General features: G+C 41.2%; 1 protein-coding gene across 3 annotated transcripts in view; it reads right to left on the reverse strand.

Annotated features, from left to right (window-relative positions):
* LOC149078011 (uncharacterized) overlaps positions 1-16,345 on the reverse strand; it is a 99,094-nt gene that overhangs the window by 52,672 nt on the left and 30,077 nt on the right. For 2 of the 3 annotated variants that reach the window (XM_089241566.1, XM_089241569.1), the window contains exon 3: positions 11,545-11,744. In XM_089241566.1, coding sequence (XP_089097692.1) covers positions 11,545-11,744 — 200 coding nt within the window. Of the gene's footprint in view, positions 1-161; positions 763-11,544; positions 11,745-16,345 lie in introns of those variants that run through there. The other variant, XM_089241568.1, reaches the window with a different exon arrangement.

Below are 16,345 nucleotides of genomic sequence, written 5' to 3' on the forward strand. Positions count from 1 at the left end.
CTGTGGAACACGGTAACCGAGGATGTGATTATTACTTTTCCAAACAGAAAACGAAATCCCTCAAATGTTTCCACTCCTTAAAAACTCAGTTCCGTAGTTCCTCTTCGCAAAAGATATTCAATTCAATGACTTAATTTAAAAAAAAAAGATTGAGAACTTACTTTTTTGATTCACCGCAAGGCGCCATTATTCCACATACAAGAACATACAAGTCGGATGACGAAAGCAAATAAAAAAAAAATGCAAAGTGGTACGGTGAAGGGCAGAAGACCAATAGAAGTGCCAGATAAGGGGTAAAAAAATGTGAGGTCTCTCTCTCTCTCTTACAAGAGACAGAATGCAAGAAAGATAAGCGCAGAAGCTGTGAGATACAAAGACGAAAAGGGTCTGGATAAAATGAATTATGGCATTGATTCTACTTCTCGAGACAAGGGATTAGTGAGAAACATTAAGAGTTATACAGACCGAAATAATTCTATACATTAAAAAAAAAATGGTGGTGCTATACGATATCTATGCTGATAAAAACTCAAGCTTACAAAGCAAAAAAAAAATTTTTTTTAAAGCTTTGACAGTAGTCTTTTTTTTCCCCCTTCTAATAACACATCGGCAAGACAACTAACTCACTAACTTCACAATGGGCTCCTCCAAGGAAAGAGTAAAATGAGCATGTAAAGTGACATCTTTCCAGAATAAAAAAAAAATGAAGCGGGGGAAGGTGTTGAGGAGGGAACTGCAAATGGCGCACGACAGCAAACCAGAGACAAACAAGACACTTTTTTCTTTTCGCTGCTTCTCTTTCCAGACACTTCGAGACATTTCGCAAATTACAAAGTCTCTCTTTATCTGGAAGCACACGGAATCGTCCCACATGTAGTCGTTAAGGTTTTTATTATTATTAGTCATCTACATTAATGATAGAGAGATTCATTATAATTTCATTAGTGGAAATATTTTTCACATAACTATACGATTTATATTCCTCTTAGAAAGGAGGTCGACTATATAGGTACTGAAAAGCTTCTTCGGATTCATTATATCTATATAAACTGAAGAGCTAAAAAAACTGGTACAGGCATTCGTATGCGAATAAAGAGATATGGAACCAATCAGAGTACGGCGCTGCGGTCGGCAACGCCTATATAACACAACAAGTGTCTGGCATAGTTGTTAGATCGGTTACTGCTGCTGCAACGGCAGGTTATCGAGATTTAAGTGAGTTTGAACGTGGTGTTATAGTCGGCGCACGAGAGATGGGGCATAGCATCTCCCAGGTAGCGATGAAATTTGGATTTTCACGTACGGCCATTTCACGAGTGTACCGTGAATATCGGGAATCCGGTAAAAAATTAAATCTACGACATCGCTGCGGCCGGAAAAAGATCATGCAAGAACGGGACCAACGACGACTGACGAGAATCATTAAACGTGACAGACGTGCAACCCTTCCGCAAATTGCTGCAGATTTCAATGCTGGGCCATCAACAAGTGTCAGCGTTCGAACCATTCAACGAAACATCATCGATATGGGCTTTCGGAGCCGAAGGCCCACTCGTGTACACAAAACTTTACGCCTCGCCTGGGCCCGACAACACCGACATTGGACTGTTGAGGACTGGAAACACGTTACCTGGTCTGACGACTCTAGGTTCCAATTGCTTCGAGCTGATGGACGTGTACGGGTATGGAGACAACCTCATGAATCCATGGACCCTACATGTCAACAGGGGACTGTTTAAGCTGGTGGAGGCTCTGTGATGGTATGGGGCGTGTGCAGTTGGCGTGATATGGGACCCCTGATACGTCTAGATACGACTCTGACAGGTGACAGGTGCGTAAGCATCCTGTCTGATCACCTGCACCCATTCATGTCCATTGTGCATTCCGGCGGACTTGGACAATTTCAGCAGGACAATGCGACACCCCACACGTCCAGAATTGCTACAAAGTGGCTCCAGGAACACTCTTCTGACTTTAGACACTTCCGCTGGCCACCTAAATCCCCAGACACGAACATTATTGAACATATCTGGGATGCCTTGCAACGTGCTGTTCGGAAGAGATCTCCACCCCCCTCTTACTCCTACGGATTTATGGACAGCCCTGCAGGATTTCATGGTGTCAATTACCTCCAGCACTACTCCAGACATTAGTCGAGTCCATGCCACGTCGTGTTGCGGCACTTCTGCGGGCTCGCGGGGGCCCTACACGATATTAGGCAGGTGTACCAGTTTTTTTTGGCTCTTCAGTGTGTAAGCCCAGGGCAGCAAGTTCAGAGGAGCGGCAAGTTTAAGAAATTGGTGGGTATAAAGAACATAAAATTAGAATGAAAGAGGGATGGGAAAGATGTAAATATCCTTCTGCATGGCTCTGGGAGTATCATGATAATGAGATCTGGTTATAATTTTAGAAAGTATGCAAGTTAGTAGGCAGGTATTTCCAACTAGGTACGGGACCTGAGGAAAATAAGTTTTCCGAGAGTCGGGGGCTACGATACTCTTTGAACGTGGGATCGATTGCAAGATGCATTAATTTTCACGTATTAACTTCCATAGTTAAAATTCACCGTCATTTTCCAGACACAGCCTAAGTATTTAATGAAAGTTTTGCTACAGCATGTTTGATTCATCAATAACAAATACGATGTTCGTACAGGGTGCATAGGGAAGTCCCTTTATTGTGGAATAACTCGTCAGAAGTTGATCCTAACGGCATACTTACAATTGGAAAAATGTATTCAAATAACGTTTAGACCTCAGATACGTTATTCATATTGCAAGGGGTTTTATAGTTATTGAAATAAATAATTAACTTTTTATTTGGTTACCTTGTCCCGAAAACCCAATTAGAAATTTGTTGCCCTTTCTCTCCTGAGCAAAAGGGAAAAAATTCACGTTTTCAAGTGATTCAAATATTCACCGAGATATTTGAATTCGTAAATCGCTGAAAATGAAGGAAAGAACCGCATAAACTGACGGACACGCGCATTCTATACTTATGCTATTCTTTCCCTCATTTTCAGCTGTTTTCGAATTAAAATATCTCAGCGAATATTTCATTTAAAAACGTGATTTTTTTTTTCCTTGGGCTCAGGAGAGACAGGGCAACCATTTTCTAATTGGGTTTTTTAGAATAGGGTGACCAAATAAAAAGTTTTTTTTTCTTATTTTAATAACTACAGTCGGCCCTCGGTTATCGCGTATTTCATATTTGCGGTCTCTTCCCCATTTTTTCTGGAAAACACTGTTCGATGAAAATTCTGGTATCGGAACAAAATATAAGTTTAAATGAAGGCTTGTAGCCTCGTAGGGTTGAAACTACTATATTTTTATTTTCAAGGGACTGAAAATTTACATCTGGGGGGGGGGGAATCGGGCTTACGACAACATATACACCGCGTGGGCGACATCACAACAACTTCGTTCCCCACTACTCTCGAACACGACTGCCACGAGAGCGAATCTCGGGCGCGCCACCTATATTCGTGAATACGGTCGGCCTTGACCGTTACAGGCTTTAAAAATCACTCTTGAAAGGTTTTTCTAGTGCTTCTGAAAATTTTCTAAAAGGCTGTTGCCTAAATGTTCCTAAAAGTGAAAAACTTACAAGGAAAATTCGAAATATTGACAAAAGTTAGCTTCATTGCATTGCTGTGGTTTCCCTTTATTAGGGGCATCAATGAATCTTTCGTCACTAAAATTCGATCAGCCGTTGCTGTACCTGCTACTATACGCCCTGGATCTACATGCCTCTGATGTAGAAAGTGCGGTTTTTCTGTGTGTGCGATTAAAGGGTATGTATGTCATGTATTGCATACTATAACCATCATTATTAAATCTGCAAATCCGTGAGCATTGCGAGGAAAGAATAAGTCATCTCTCAGTATTTTGTAAAAAAAGTAGTCCAAACAGAAAAGTTTGGACTACGAAAACACTTTTTTCCAGATTGTTTGTGGAGAAGGGCTCACTGATGTAGGCATAGAAGAAATTAGAGAATTAACAGCAATAGAGTTGACTGCTTCTGAAACCGAAGCGATACCCCCCATGAAGATGTTTAAGATTGAGAAGACTCGTTCATTATGAACAACATAGCAAGGGCTTCGTAAGTTTAAATCGGCAATGGATTGTTTCCATGAAATAGACCCATCTACGATACGTTTTTCACAAGTAAAAAAATTGCTAAAAGAATCCTTGTTATAATACTCTAACAAATTAACTTTAGAATTAAATTGAGAAGAAACGCCTAACAGACATCATGTTCTTTCAGGAAACATCGTCTAGAATCGCTGGACTCCCACTTCCGTTCTACTTCTTCCGTATAAAGCATATGCTGTACAAACGAGATGCCTAAAAAACACACAAGTTCATGTTTGCGTTATTCACGGATTTTCCGTATTCACGGCAGCCATCCACGGAACGTAACCCCCCCCCCCCCCAGCGGAAATACCAAGGGACGACTTTATACAACCCCTTGAAATATGAATGATGTACCGGAGGTCTAAACGTTATCTGGATACTTTTCCCTAATTGGAATTAATTAAGCTGCTGGGATCAGCAGTTCGCAAGTTATTAAAGAATAAATGGACTTTCCTCTGCACTTTGTATATGATATATACGGCCTGGATCTGATTTCCTCATGGCAGGAGAGGCATTTGCTCGGGGCCCCTAAATTCGAACAATGCATATTTTATGGACGATCGAAAATCATTCATTCTTAGTTTTTCCCCCTTCCCCAATTTATCACGGGAATTTCAAGTCAAATAAAGTCGGATCTTATTTGCAGCCGCTTCCCGACTAGGAACAAAAGTTCAGGGGGGGTCTGTCCAGTCAAAATTTGGCTCCGTTATCCGGTCACAAAATTCTGAATCTGAAATCCTTTACAAAATACAAATCAACGAGAGAAATTTGAATTTGATTTCTTTCGCATAAAATTAACTAGACCGTCTAGCTTTCTCCCAGAAAATTACTTACTTTTCGCGAAATTATGTATCATTTTCACAAAAATAAAGAACTTTTTCCCAAAAACAGGACCCTATGGGAAAAAGAGAAGACACCTGAGAAGAAAAAAAATCCTGCTCTTTCGTACGTACATATACATATTTCATACTTTTGGTTTTTAAGTTATTTCTCGACAAATGCACGTCTCGAAATCGTAAAAAAAAAAAATTATCTTACATCTTTTTTCCCCCGTCATATGCATAATAATTTATATAAATTCTTGTCAAGATAACCACACACTTCACATGCAAATGAATTAACAATGATAGCGATTCAATGGAACAAAAAACCGCACAATCGCAGAATCAACGAAGATTGATCGAAGTAAGAATTTTTTTTATAATTACAGATGTTTTCACATGCAACGACGATTCAAATAGACATAATATTTAACGCAATGAGGAAAAAAATATTTTATACCCCCTACAATTATGTGTTGGCTATTATTGATAAGAAGAAAAAAACTATATATATACACATATCCATAGGAGTATATCACGTATCGTGATTATTGCATATAATGCCATGCGAAATTCGCATTTATGATTAACGAGCTGATTTCCAGGAAGCGGTGATTCCGAGCACGCGTTATCACGCTAATGTACCCTTTTATTCCTCTGTTGCCCGAAAAACAACGACGTTAACGGAGAAATTTACATCTGCACACATGTATATGCGAAATTTCATGAGGGTAAAAATATGATCGATGCCACGCCATTAATGCAGTGTAGGGGAAATTTTTTTTGTCATTACCTAGATGAGGTGCTTGGAAAGGCCAAATGTATGTAAATAAGTCTTCAAATTTCCGTGAGTTTCACCTTTTCTTTTTATATATTTTTTACTCTCAAGGAACGACACACTGATTACATTTCTGATCGTTACACTACTGTCATTTTCCTCTCGCGTTAGCTAATTTGCCCTGAGACCAACAGCCTGTAAACTAACACCCCCTATCCAACGAGGAGAAATCTATAAACTGTACTCCAACTACAACTCAAACACGGATAAAACAACACTAGGTAATACCACTGTCATGTACTCTTTCTTTGCCATTTAAACAAAACAATCCACAGTCTCCGCTTTCATGAAACTCAAAATGGATATTATGCTGGACCTGAATGGAAAATACCTCGATATAACGGTACTCTGCGGACCAAGAAAAAATATCGTTGTTGAGGGATTATCGTTATACAATGGAATACCGTTATAGCGAAAATCTGGTTGCAACGAAAACTTTTCCAATCCTTCAAATTAATTTACATAGCAACAATGTATTGTGCAATTCCGGTATAACGAAATGAAAAATCCGTTATAACGAACTCGATAACAAATTTCCGAAAAACAAAAGAGTCAATCTCCATCTACTCTTTCAACGTTTTTCAAAAAATCGGACGAAATTACAAATTCAAACAGTAGTTATAGGATCTCCTAAGAAAAAGATGTAACTTTCGAATTTACAAGATGTGGGTGCAGCTGTCTTTATCTGGTTTCAGGACATTCGTTCCCGAAATGTGCCAGTTACCACTCATAGGAAAAAAGGTTTCGGATGCGAAAACTTTCAAGCAAGTGTCGGCTGGCTGAATCATTTCAAAGAACGGTATGGCGTGGTAGCAAAACAGATTTGTGGGTAATTCAGTTGATATGGAAAATGTGAATGAATGTAAATCTGGTGAAATAGCGAAAGTGATAAAGTCATTATGATCCTTCCGATGTATTCAACGCACACAAAGCCGGAATCTTGATTCCAACTGTTACCTAACAAAACTTAGATATTTCAAAAAAGACAAGAGTATTGGTGGCAAAAACTCCAAGCGGACTGTAACTTCTTTGTTTTGCTGCAACCCATGAACGGAACCGAAAAATAGAATAGTTATGGTGGTTGGAAAATTTGTGAATCCATGGTGCATGAGAACGTGAAATCACTGCCTTGTAATTACAAATCAAGTCGAAGGGCTTGGATGACTACAAGAATTTTTAATGAGGTGCTAGGGGCCGTTCAAGTATTACGTCATCATCGATGGGGGGGGGGGGAAGGGTCCGGTTTGCTGACTTTTGATGACAAGGGGGGAGGGAGGTTTGGATAATGTTTACGTCATCAACCACCCTTTATGAAAATATGAGTTAGGATTCAGAGGGGCAGAGCTGATGACGAAATTTTGCTGACGGGGAGGGGGGTCAAAAATGGCTAAAATTTTGCTTACGTAATACTTGAACGCCCTCTAGTAAAGTTTTATGGGAAAATGAAGCGAAAAAAATAGAGATCCTGCTTCTTATCGCCAATTGCACGGCACACATTGAATTTTCAAAATCAGAGTGCATTCACATCGAACACATGCCTCCTAACTGCACGTCTGTTTTGCAACCATTTAATCGATTCATAATTAAGGTGGTGAAAGGAAAATACCATAAGCAACTGCTGAGATGTATTCTCCAGCTTGATAATAAAGAAATCATAGTGAGGCCTGACGTCAAGCAAGCTACAGATATGATAGCTGGAGCCTGGAAGGATGTCACTCAAAAAGTCATTTGTAATGGGTGGGGGAAAAAGTACATTTAATCGTAGTATAATTCTGTGAAACGCTGAATAAAGCTGATGTACCACCGGATTTGCAGCCTTTGCGAGAACACATCACAAAAGAACCGTCAGTTCCCAATGGACGCTGGACGATTTCTTTTCTGTGACGATGACGTTTTCCCTTCGGAACAGTTAACAGACAACGATATCGTTTGTATGATACAAGAAAACAATTGAACAATCGCTTGCGGACAGCAGTGACGAAGAGCTTTCACTAGAGTAGGCTTTGGTACCTACACCTTCTGAAGCCTTAGCTAGTTTGGAACTCTAAAACGATATGTATCAGATCAAGAGAACCTTTGGGACCATTTGTTTCAGCATGCGCATAGCGTATACTTTAGAGTTTAGAGGAAACTGTTATTTCATTGGCTTCCACAATAATTGTGCAAAAAAAAAAAAATTACGGATTATTTGCCTCTAAAATGTTAATTAAGTAAAACTTATGCGTATGTTAAAAATCGGAAATTCCTCTATAACGAAATTTCGTTATAACGAAGTGATTTCTTCGGTATCTTGGAGTTCGTTATAACGGAATTCGACTGTATATCGAGAAGTAGCATTACCATCAGTCACCACCAAATTTATGCTGTTATTGTCATCTTTTGAATTGGCGTTGTTGTTATACCATAAAAAAGTTAAGTCCTTTTCGTATTGTCTTTTTGCCACGAATTCCAATTATATCCAGTCGAGGTACCAATGAGTATATCTCAGGAACTGGTATTTTTGTAAACATTTAGGGGTCATTCAAGTATTACCTCAGCATCGACGGGGGGGGGGGGTTCGGATTTGCTGACTTTTGATGACGGGGAGGGGGGGGGTTGAAAGTTGCTTACGTCATCAACCACCCTTTTTTGAAGATATGAAATATTCTAAGCTGCTGACGGGGGGAAGGGGGCTCAGTGTTTTGCTGACAAGGGGGGGGGGGGTCAAAAATGGCTGAAAATCTGCTTACATAATACTTGAATGGCCCCTTAGAGGGGAAGACAGGGGGAAAAAAGATGAGTGGAGCAGGTTTTCCCTGTCCCCCCCCCCTTTTCCAGTCACTCTTCATCTGTATATGTAATAATTATTTTTTCTCTTCGAGGAAAGAAAAAAAACCAATAATTTTGAGTTGAACAGGGGAGAATCAATTTCCATGCATATGATCACAAATGAGAAGTCTAAATCAGTGGTTCTTAACCGGAGGTACCCACGGAAGTCATTTTTAGGGGCGCAGGATGAGAGAAAAAATTACATGTTGACTGAATGTTCGGGAAAATTGAAATGGTGATGAAAATTGAATTTTTCCATTCTCAAAAAAAAACTACTTACTGATATTTTGGCACCTCATCTTACAAATACAACGCCACAACAGGCAAAATGCCCAACGCGGTGGCTGAGAAAAAGATGCCCATAAAAATATGGATGCCATATATTTCAAAGCTTTCACTTGCGGAAAATGTGCAATGCGAAATTTGCGTTGAAAAAGTTTTCTCTTTTTTTTTTTGATTAGCGATCCTACTTCATTTCGATTGAGAAAAAATATTACACTGCTCAACAAAAAAAAAAAAAATCATGTTCTCCAAGATATTTCGGTGATTTTTTTGTATGATTTTGGGACGCTGATTCCCAAAATCTCTACTTTTTTGAGATAAAGTGAAAATCAAATTTCAATTGCAGTACATAAGGGGCCGTTAAAGTATTGCGTAAGCAAATGTATTAGCCAATTTTGACCCCCCCCCCCTTCCTTGTCAGCAACATTTCGTCATCGCTGTCCTCTACCTCCTAACGCATAATGGTGGGATCAGAAACGTACGCGGAAGGGGGGCATAGGGGTTCGTGCCCCCCCCCCAGACGAAAAAAAAAATATTTTTAAAAAAAATTAAAATTTCGATAGGAAATATCTTTATATGGTATTATAACCGATTTCTTTTAATTTCAATGCTATTTAAAGGTTAAGAACTCAAAATTTCTGTTTATAAAATTCATGGCGACCCACCCTTTAAGTCATATATGTTATATGGTAAACCCCCGACATGCAGACCAAATGTGGTTCTGAAGGTTATCTGATGTGGCTTGCCCCCAACAAACCTAATTTTGTAAAAAGGAACTTAGTGGCACATTTACAAATCGCTTAAATGACCCGTGACACATTTTCAGATCACGGAAGTAGGCCTCAAAGTTCACTTTCACATGCAAAGATCACCTAAGTAACCCGCTACACAGTTACAGAACATTTAAAAAATCAGTGGCACATTTCGAGATCCCTTGAGTAACATGTGGCACAGTTTTAGAGCACTTAAGCGGCCCCCGATGCGGTTCTACATCACTCAAGTTACCCAGGGAATATTCCCAGATTACTTAAGTGATCCGTGGCATAGTTACGGATCACTTGAGTGATGCGTGGCACAGTTCCAGAGCACTTAATCGGCCCGGAAACATTTCCAGAGCACTTAATCGGCCCAGAAACATTTCCAGAGCACTTAATCGGCCCGGAAACATTTCCAGAGCACTTGAAGAATCCGTGAAACATTTAGAGATCACTAAAAAGGCTCCGTAGGGGACTTGTCAAGAGGCAGAATGTTAGTTCAGGTGCCCAATAACTATCGAAAGGTTTTTTCCGTTTTTGGCGCACCGAATCAGATGTCATTAAGAATATTTCATATCTTCATAAAGTGGGGGTTGATGACGCAAGCATCATCCAAACCCCCTCGTCATCAAAAGTCAGCAAATCGGAAACCCCCCCATCGATGCTGACGTAATACTTGAATGACCCCTAAACAGTATACAAATGACATCGTTGAGAGTATGCTTTATCTCAAAAACTAGAGCCATTTGAAATCAGCACCCCAAAAATTAACATCACTGAAATATCTCTGCCAATGATTTACTGTATTTATTTATATTGCACACAGTTTCAATGTGATTTTTATGTATTACCTTTTAAATTTAATTTTCACTTTATCTCAAAACCAAATCAGAGCCAATCTAACAAAACCAATGACAGTTTCGGAATCAGCGCCCCAAAATCATACAAAAGTCACCGAAATATCTTTCAGAACAAAATCAGAGTTGAACAGTGTTATTGATACCTAAAATGTTTGTCTACATTTGAATCCTTCGTATTATTAGCATGCTGCTCTTAGATTTGATACTGTCGTGAGCGTGACTCAAGAAACACGTGGAAAAGTTTAATCAAGTGCTAAACAAACATTTATACATCGTTATTTCAACTGGAATCAATAAGGGTAAGGGGCCATTCAAGTATTACGTAAGCAGATTTTCAGCCATTTGATTTGACCCCCTCCCCCCGTCAGCAGCTTAGAATATTTCATATCTTCAAAAAGGGGTGGTTGATGACGTAAGCGACTTTCAAACCCCCCCCCCCACATCAAAAGTCAGCAAATCCGAAATCCCCTCCCCGTCGATGCTGACGTAATACTTGAATGACCCCTAAGAACATTAACAATAGTTATCAGAACACTCATAATCAGAACTATTCCTGGAATTTTTTTTTTCTAAATTTCGAAAAATGTAAAAAAGTAAAAAATAGTAAAAAATTTATAAAAAAAATGCCAAAATTGAATATTAACCTTAGCGAAAATTAAATTGAATAATAAACACAAGAGTTCATAGGAATTATTTAATGGATAAAAATAATGTAATTAATGCAATAAATTACAAAAAAAAACAAATTTTTCTAACAGAAAGAAAACGAATTATCCAAGGGAAGGGGGGGGGGGGGTGAGGGATGAAAGGCCGTATTGTACTGGGAGGTGCGGGATGGGAAAAAAGATCGAGAGCCACTGGTCTAGATGATGAGAGCGGCTCTAGAATGCAATTCTATCATCTACTCTAGGCCGAGATATCTCGACCCCTTACGGCAAGAGGTTAAGAACCACTAACCTGGATCATCAGAAATTCAGTGCTAAAACATAAGCTGTTCAACAGTCAGTAAAAAATTGAGATGATGATGATGATGATGACACTTACGGATCGAACCTGCTTAGGATCCCCAGCATCCTAAGAACATTGTCAGGTAGACTAGAAGTGTCGGCATCGATGGCATGACGGTGATCGATAGCCTCGGATTCGGGCACAGCTTGGAGATGGGGACTGTTATGACTAGAACGGTTATTGGCAGACCGGTCGTTCATGGCTATGGCTTTGCTCCTGACCAGCATGCGGCGCTTCTATATAGAAACAAAAAGAAAAAATTTACCTCGTTACTATTATTACCAGCAATTGTGAAAGGGGGAAAAAAACGCACAAATTACTTCAAAACATGATATCAGATGCACATATAGTTGATGAGGTTCATTGAATCAATTTCAGCTGACATTAGAAAAGAAACAGTGAAGGAAAAAAAAAAAATGTTCATAACCTCATGAATATTTCGTTAATTGGCTGTACGATGACGAAATTACCCAATTACCACTCTTCTTAAATTCGAGATAGAAAATGCATATGCAGTGGAACTTCGGTTAACGAGCTTAATTCGTTCCGTGAATGTGCTCGTTATCCGAATCGTTCGTTGGTCGAATCAAACTTCCCCATAGGAAATAACTGAAACTCGGATAATTCATTCCATAATTATTCATTCACATAAAAATGACTAATAAAAACGGCTTTCAATCAATAATACAACGTAATAATAATCTATTCTATAATATAAAATCACAAACAAACTCGAAAAGGGCCTGTTGCTAAGCAACCGAGTGACGGAAGTCTGTTACGGAAGTGGGTTCGATTCATATATCGATATTCACATTCATATATCGATATGATATCATATATCGATATTGGGTCGATATTCACATATCGGGACCCATTTGACCCATCGGGACCATGTTATGTGCATGTACCAAGAGGCTCCTACATCCTACAGCAGAGCCCTTAGGCTGGAATTTAGATTTCGAGCCCCCAAACCAGCTTTTCAGGGGCCCCTCTGTGATTAATTTATAGTGTGAAAAATCAAAAAGTGATAAGAATCGTTGTGGCCCCTGTCAGCCCTTCCTTTGTGGAGGGGGGGGGGAGGTCCATGCCGAGAGGTATATATATGTATAATATACACACACAACAGCAGTGCTCCCAACACAGGGTCGGGGTACCCGGGGAAGATTTCACGTATAAGTAAAAAGTTTTCATTTCCAGGGGCCCTTGATGGATCTCATTGTTTTCTTGCTGCTTTAACGTTGAAAAATTTCGATAGCGGAAGCAAAAGATATATCCAGTCTGGGGCCCCACCAAAAGTAAGCGAATTGGTGTCCCGGGTAATTGGTTGGGGGGTCCTGGATTTTATTCGTTGGTAAAACGAATACAAATGAAAATTTTTCATAGCACTCGCACCGGGGGATGACCGACAAGCTTCCAAGTCGGGGGCCCCATGTTTACAGGTTTCATTTTGGGGGCCCTGGATGAATCTCATTCTTTTCTGTTGTAGAATTTGCAACAGCGGAAGCCCGAGATAAAGCCAGTCTGGGGCCCCACCAAAAGTATGCGAATTGGTGTCCCGGGTAATTTTTTGGGGGCCCTGGATTTTATTCGTTCGTAAAACGAATACAAATGAAAATTTTTCATAGCACTCGCACCGGGGGATGACCGACAAGCTTCCAAGTCGGGGGCCCCATGTTTACAGGTTTCATTTTGGGGGCCCTGGATGAATCTCATTCTTTTCTGTTGTAGAATTTGCAACAGCGGAAGCCCGAGATAAAGCCAGTCTGGGGCCCCACCAAAAGTATGCGAATTGGTGTCCCGGGTAATTTTTTGGGGGCCCTGGATTTTATTCGTTCGTAAAACGAATACAAATTTTTCATGGCACTCGCACCGGGGGATGACCGACAAGCTTCCAAGTCGGGGGCCCCATGTTTACAGGTTTCATTTTGGGGCCCTGGATTTTATTCGTTGGTAAAACGAATACAAATGAAAATTTTTCATGGCACTCGCACCGGGGGATGACCGACAAGCTTCCAAGTCGGGGCCCATGTTTACAGGTTTGATTTTGGGGGCCCTGGATGAATCTCATTCTTTTCTGTTGTAGAATTTGCAACAGCGGAAGCCCGAGATAAAGCCAGTCTGGGGCCCCACCAAAAGTATGCGAATTGGTGTCCCGGGTAATTTTTTGGGGGTCCTGGATTTTATTCGTTCGTAAAACGAATACAAATTTTTCATGGCACTCGCACCGGGGGATGACCGACAAGCTTCCAAGTCGGGGGCCCCATGTTTACAGGTTTCATTTTGGGGCCCTGGATTTTATTCGTTGGTAAAACGAATACAAATGAAAATTTTTCATGGCACTCGCACCGGGGGATGACCGACAAGCTTCCAAGTCGGGGGCCCCATGTTTACAGGTTTCATTTTGGGGGCCCTGGATGAATCTCATTCTTTTCTGTTGTAGAATTTGCAACAGCGGAAGCCCGAGATAAAGCCAGTCTGGGGCCCCACCAAAAGTATGCGAATTGGTGTCCCGGATAATTTTTTGGGGGCCCTGGATTTTATTCGTTCGTAAAACGAATACAAATGAAAATTTTTCATAGCACTCGCACCGGGGGATGACCGACAAGCTTCCAAGTCGGGGGCCCCATGTTTACAGGTTTCATTTTGGGGGCCCTGGATGAATCTCATTCTTTTCTGTTGTAGAATTTGCAACAGCGGAAGCCCGAGATAAAGCCAGTCTGGGGCCCCACCAAAAGTATGCGAATTGGTGTCCCGGGTAATTTTTTGGGGCCCTGGATTTTATTCGTTCGTAAAACGAATACAAATGAAAATTTTTCATGGCACTCGCACCGGGGGATGACCGACAAGCTTCCAAGTCGGGGGCCCCATGTTTACAGGTTTCATTTTGGGGCCCTGGATTTTATTCGTTGGTAAAACGAATACAAATGAAAATTTTTCATGGCACTCGCACCGGGGGATGACCGACAAGCTTCCAAGTCGGGGGGCCCCATGTTTACAGGTTTGATTTTGGGGGCCCTGGATGAATCTCATTCTTTTCTGTTGTAGAATTTGCCACAGCCGAAACCCGAGATATAGCCAGTCTGGGGCCCCACCAAAAGTATGCGAATTGGTGTCCCGGGTAATTGGTTGGGGGCCCTGGATTTTATTCGTTGGTAAAACGAATACAAATGAAAATTTTTCATGGCACTCGCTCCGGGGGATGACCGACAAGCTTCCAAGTCGGGGCCCATGTTTACAGGTTTCATTTTGGGGGCCCTGGATGAATCTCATTCTTTTCTGTTGTAGAATTTGCAACAGCGGAAGCCCGAGATAAAGCCAGTCTGGGGCCCCACCAAAAGTATGCGAATTGGTGTCCCGGGTAATTTTTTGGGGGCCCTGGATTTTATTCGTTCGTAAAACGAATACAAATTTTTCATGGCACTCGCACCGGGGGATGACCGACAAGCTTCCAAGTCGGGGGCCCCATGTTTACAGGTTTCATTTTGGGGCCCTGGATTTTATTCGTTGGTAAAACGAATACAAATGAAAATTTTTCATGGCACTCGCACCGGGGGATGACCGACAAGCTTCCAAGTCGGGGGGGCCCCATGTTTACAGGTTTGATTTTGGGGGCCCTGGATGAATCTCATTCTTTTCTGTTGTAGAATTTGCCACAGCCGAAACCCGAGATATAGTCAGTCTGGGGCCCCACTAAAAATCTGCGTATTGTGTCCCCGCTACTGGATGTGGGGCCCTGGATTTTATTCGTTGTAAAATTGATAAAAATGAAAAATTCTCACAGGGGGGTGTCCGACAAGCTTGCAGGTCAGGGCTTCATGGAAATGTTGGCAGGTTGTAATTCGGTGCCCCTGAATGTATCTCATTGATTTTTGTGGTTTAACATTGTAAAATTTGCAACACATCGGTAGCCCAAGATATATCCAGTGTGGGGGCCCCACTGAAATTCAGCGAATTGAATCTGGGGACCCCCATGGGGAAGTTTTCTGGGGATACTTGATGAATCTCATTTGTTTTTTGTTGCTTTATTATTATTTTCATTAAAATTCGCTTCTTCAGTAGGCTGGTGCTTTCACACGTCCCTTTCCCCTTTTCCATAGCACGCTGATGAAGTGGGACGAAATAAACAAGATATGTCCGGGAGAGAAGTGGGGGGGGGGGTTGGCCGCCAAAGGCGGCAGGGGGGCAGAGCCCCCCTAGTATAATATATTACACACGCACACAGTACAGTAATCTTATAGCAAAATAACGCAGTAAGTAAGCATGCAATACAATAAGGTTTACAAATTAAATCACCCTAAAAATCTAAACCTGGGGCCATGTGGCCCCCTTGCGGTCCTGGGATATTCTAGGGGAGCCACGGGAGAAAATCAGAAAAAAGGTGATCCGCGACAGGTGGTGAAGGTAGTCATAGAGCTGTGAAGAGAAAAACTTTAAAAGTGAAACACGATTGAAAAATATTACTACTTTCAAAATTCATCAGATCCGTCCATAGAACCAGGGGCATCTTAACCCGTGGGTCTATGTGGACAGTGCCGTCTTAACGCATTGGCCCACCCGAGCTTCAAAAGAGGAGTCTCTTTTGATCCGGTTGAAATTTTCTAGGATTTACCAGGTAGGGCCTCCGAAAAACTACTTGGCCCGGGGGCCCATGATACTCTTAAGACGGCCCTGTATGTGGGCATGACCTGGGTCTTCATGTCTATAATGGAGGAAGGAGGACTGCACTATATGGGATCTGGTACTATGATTTTCATGTGTAAGCTGTTACTTCCAGCTAAGTATGGAGGGCCGCCAGAGCAACGGTTGATATGTTGGAAGGGCAGATTTATCGTGCATG

This window comes from Pholcus phalangioides, unplaced genomic scaffold (genome assembly GCF_987345545.1).
Source record: "Pholcus phalangioides strain wild (caught in Gottingen) unplaced genomic scaffold, Ppha-v1.0 ptg000014l_1, whole genome shotgun sequence".
In the NCBI taxonomy this organism is placed as follows: domain Eukaryota; kingdom Metazoa; phylum Arthropoda; class Arachnida; order Araneae; family Pholcidae; genus Pholcus; species Pholcus phalangioides.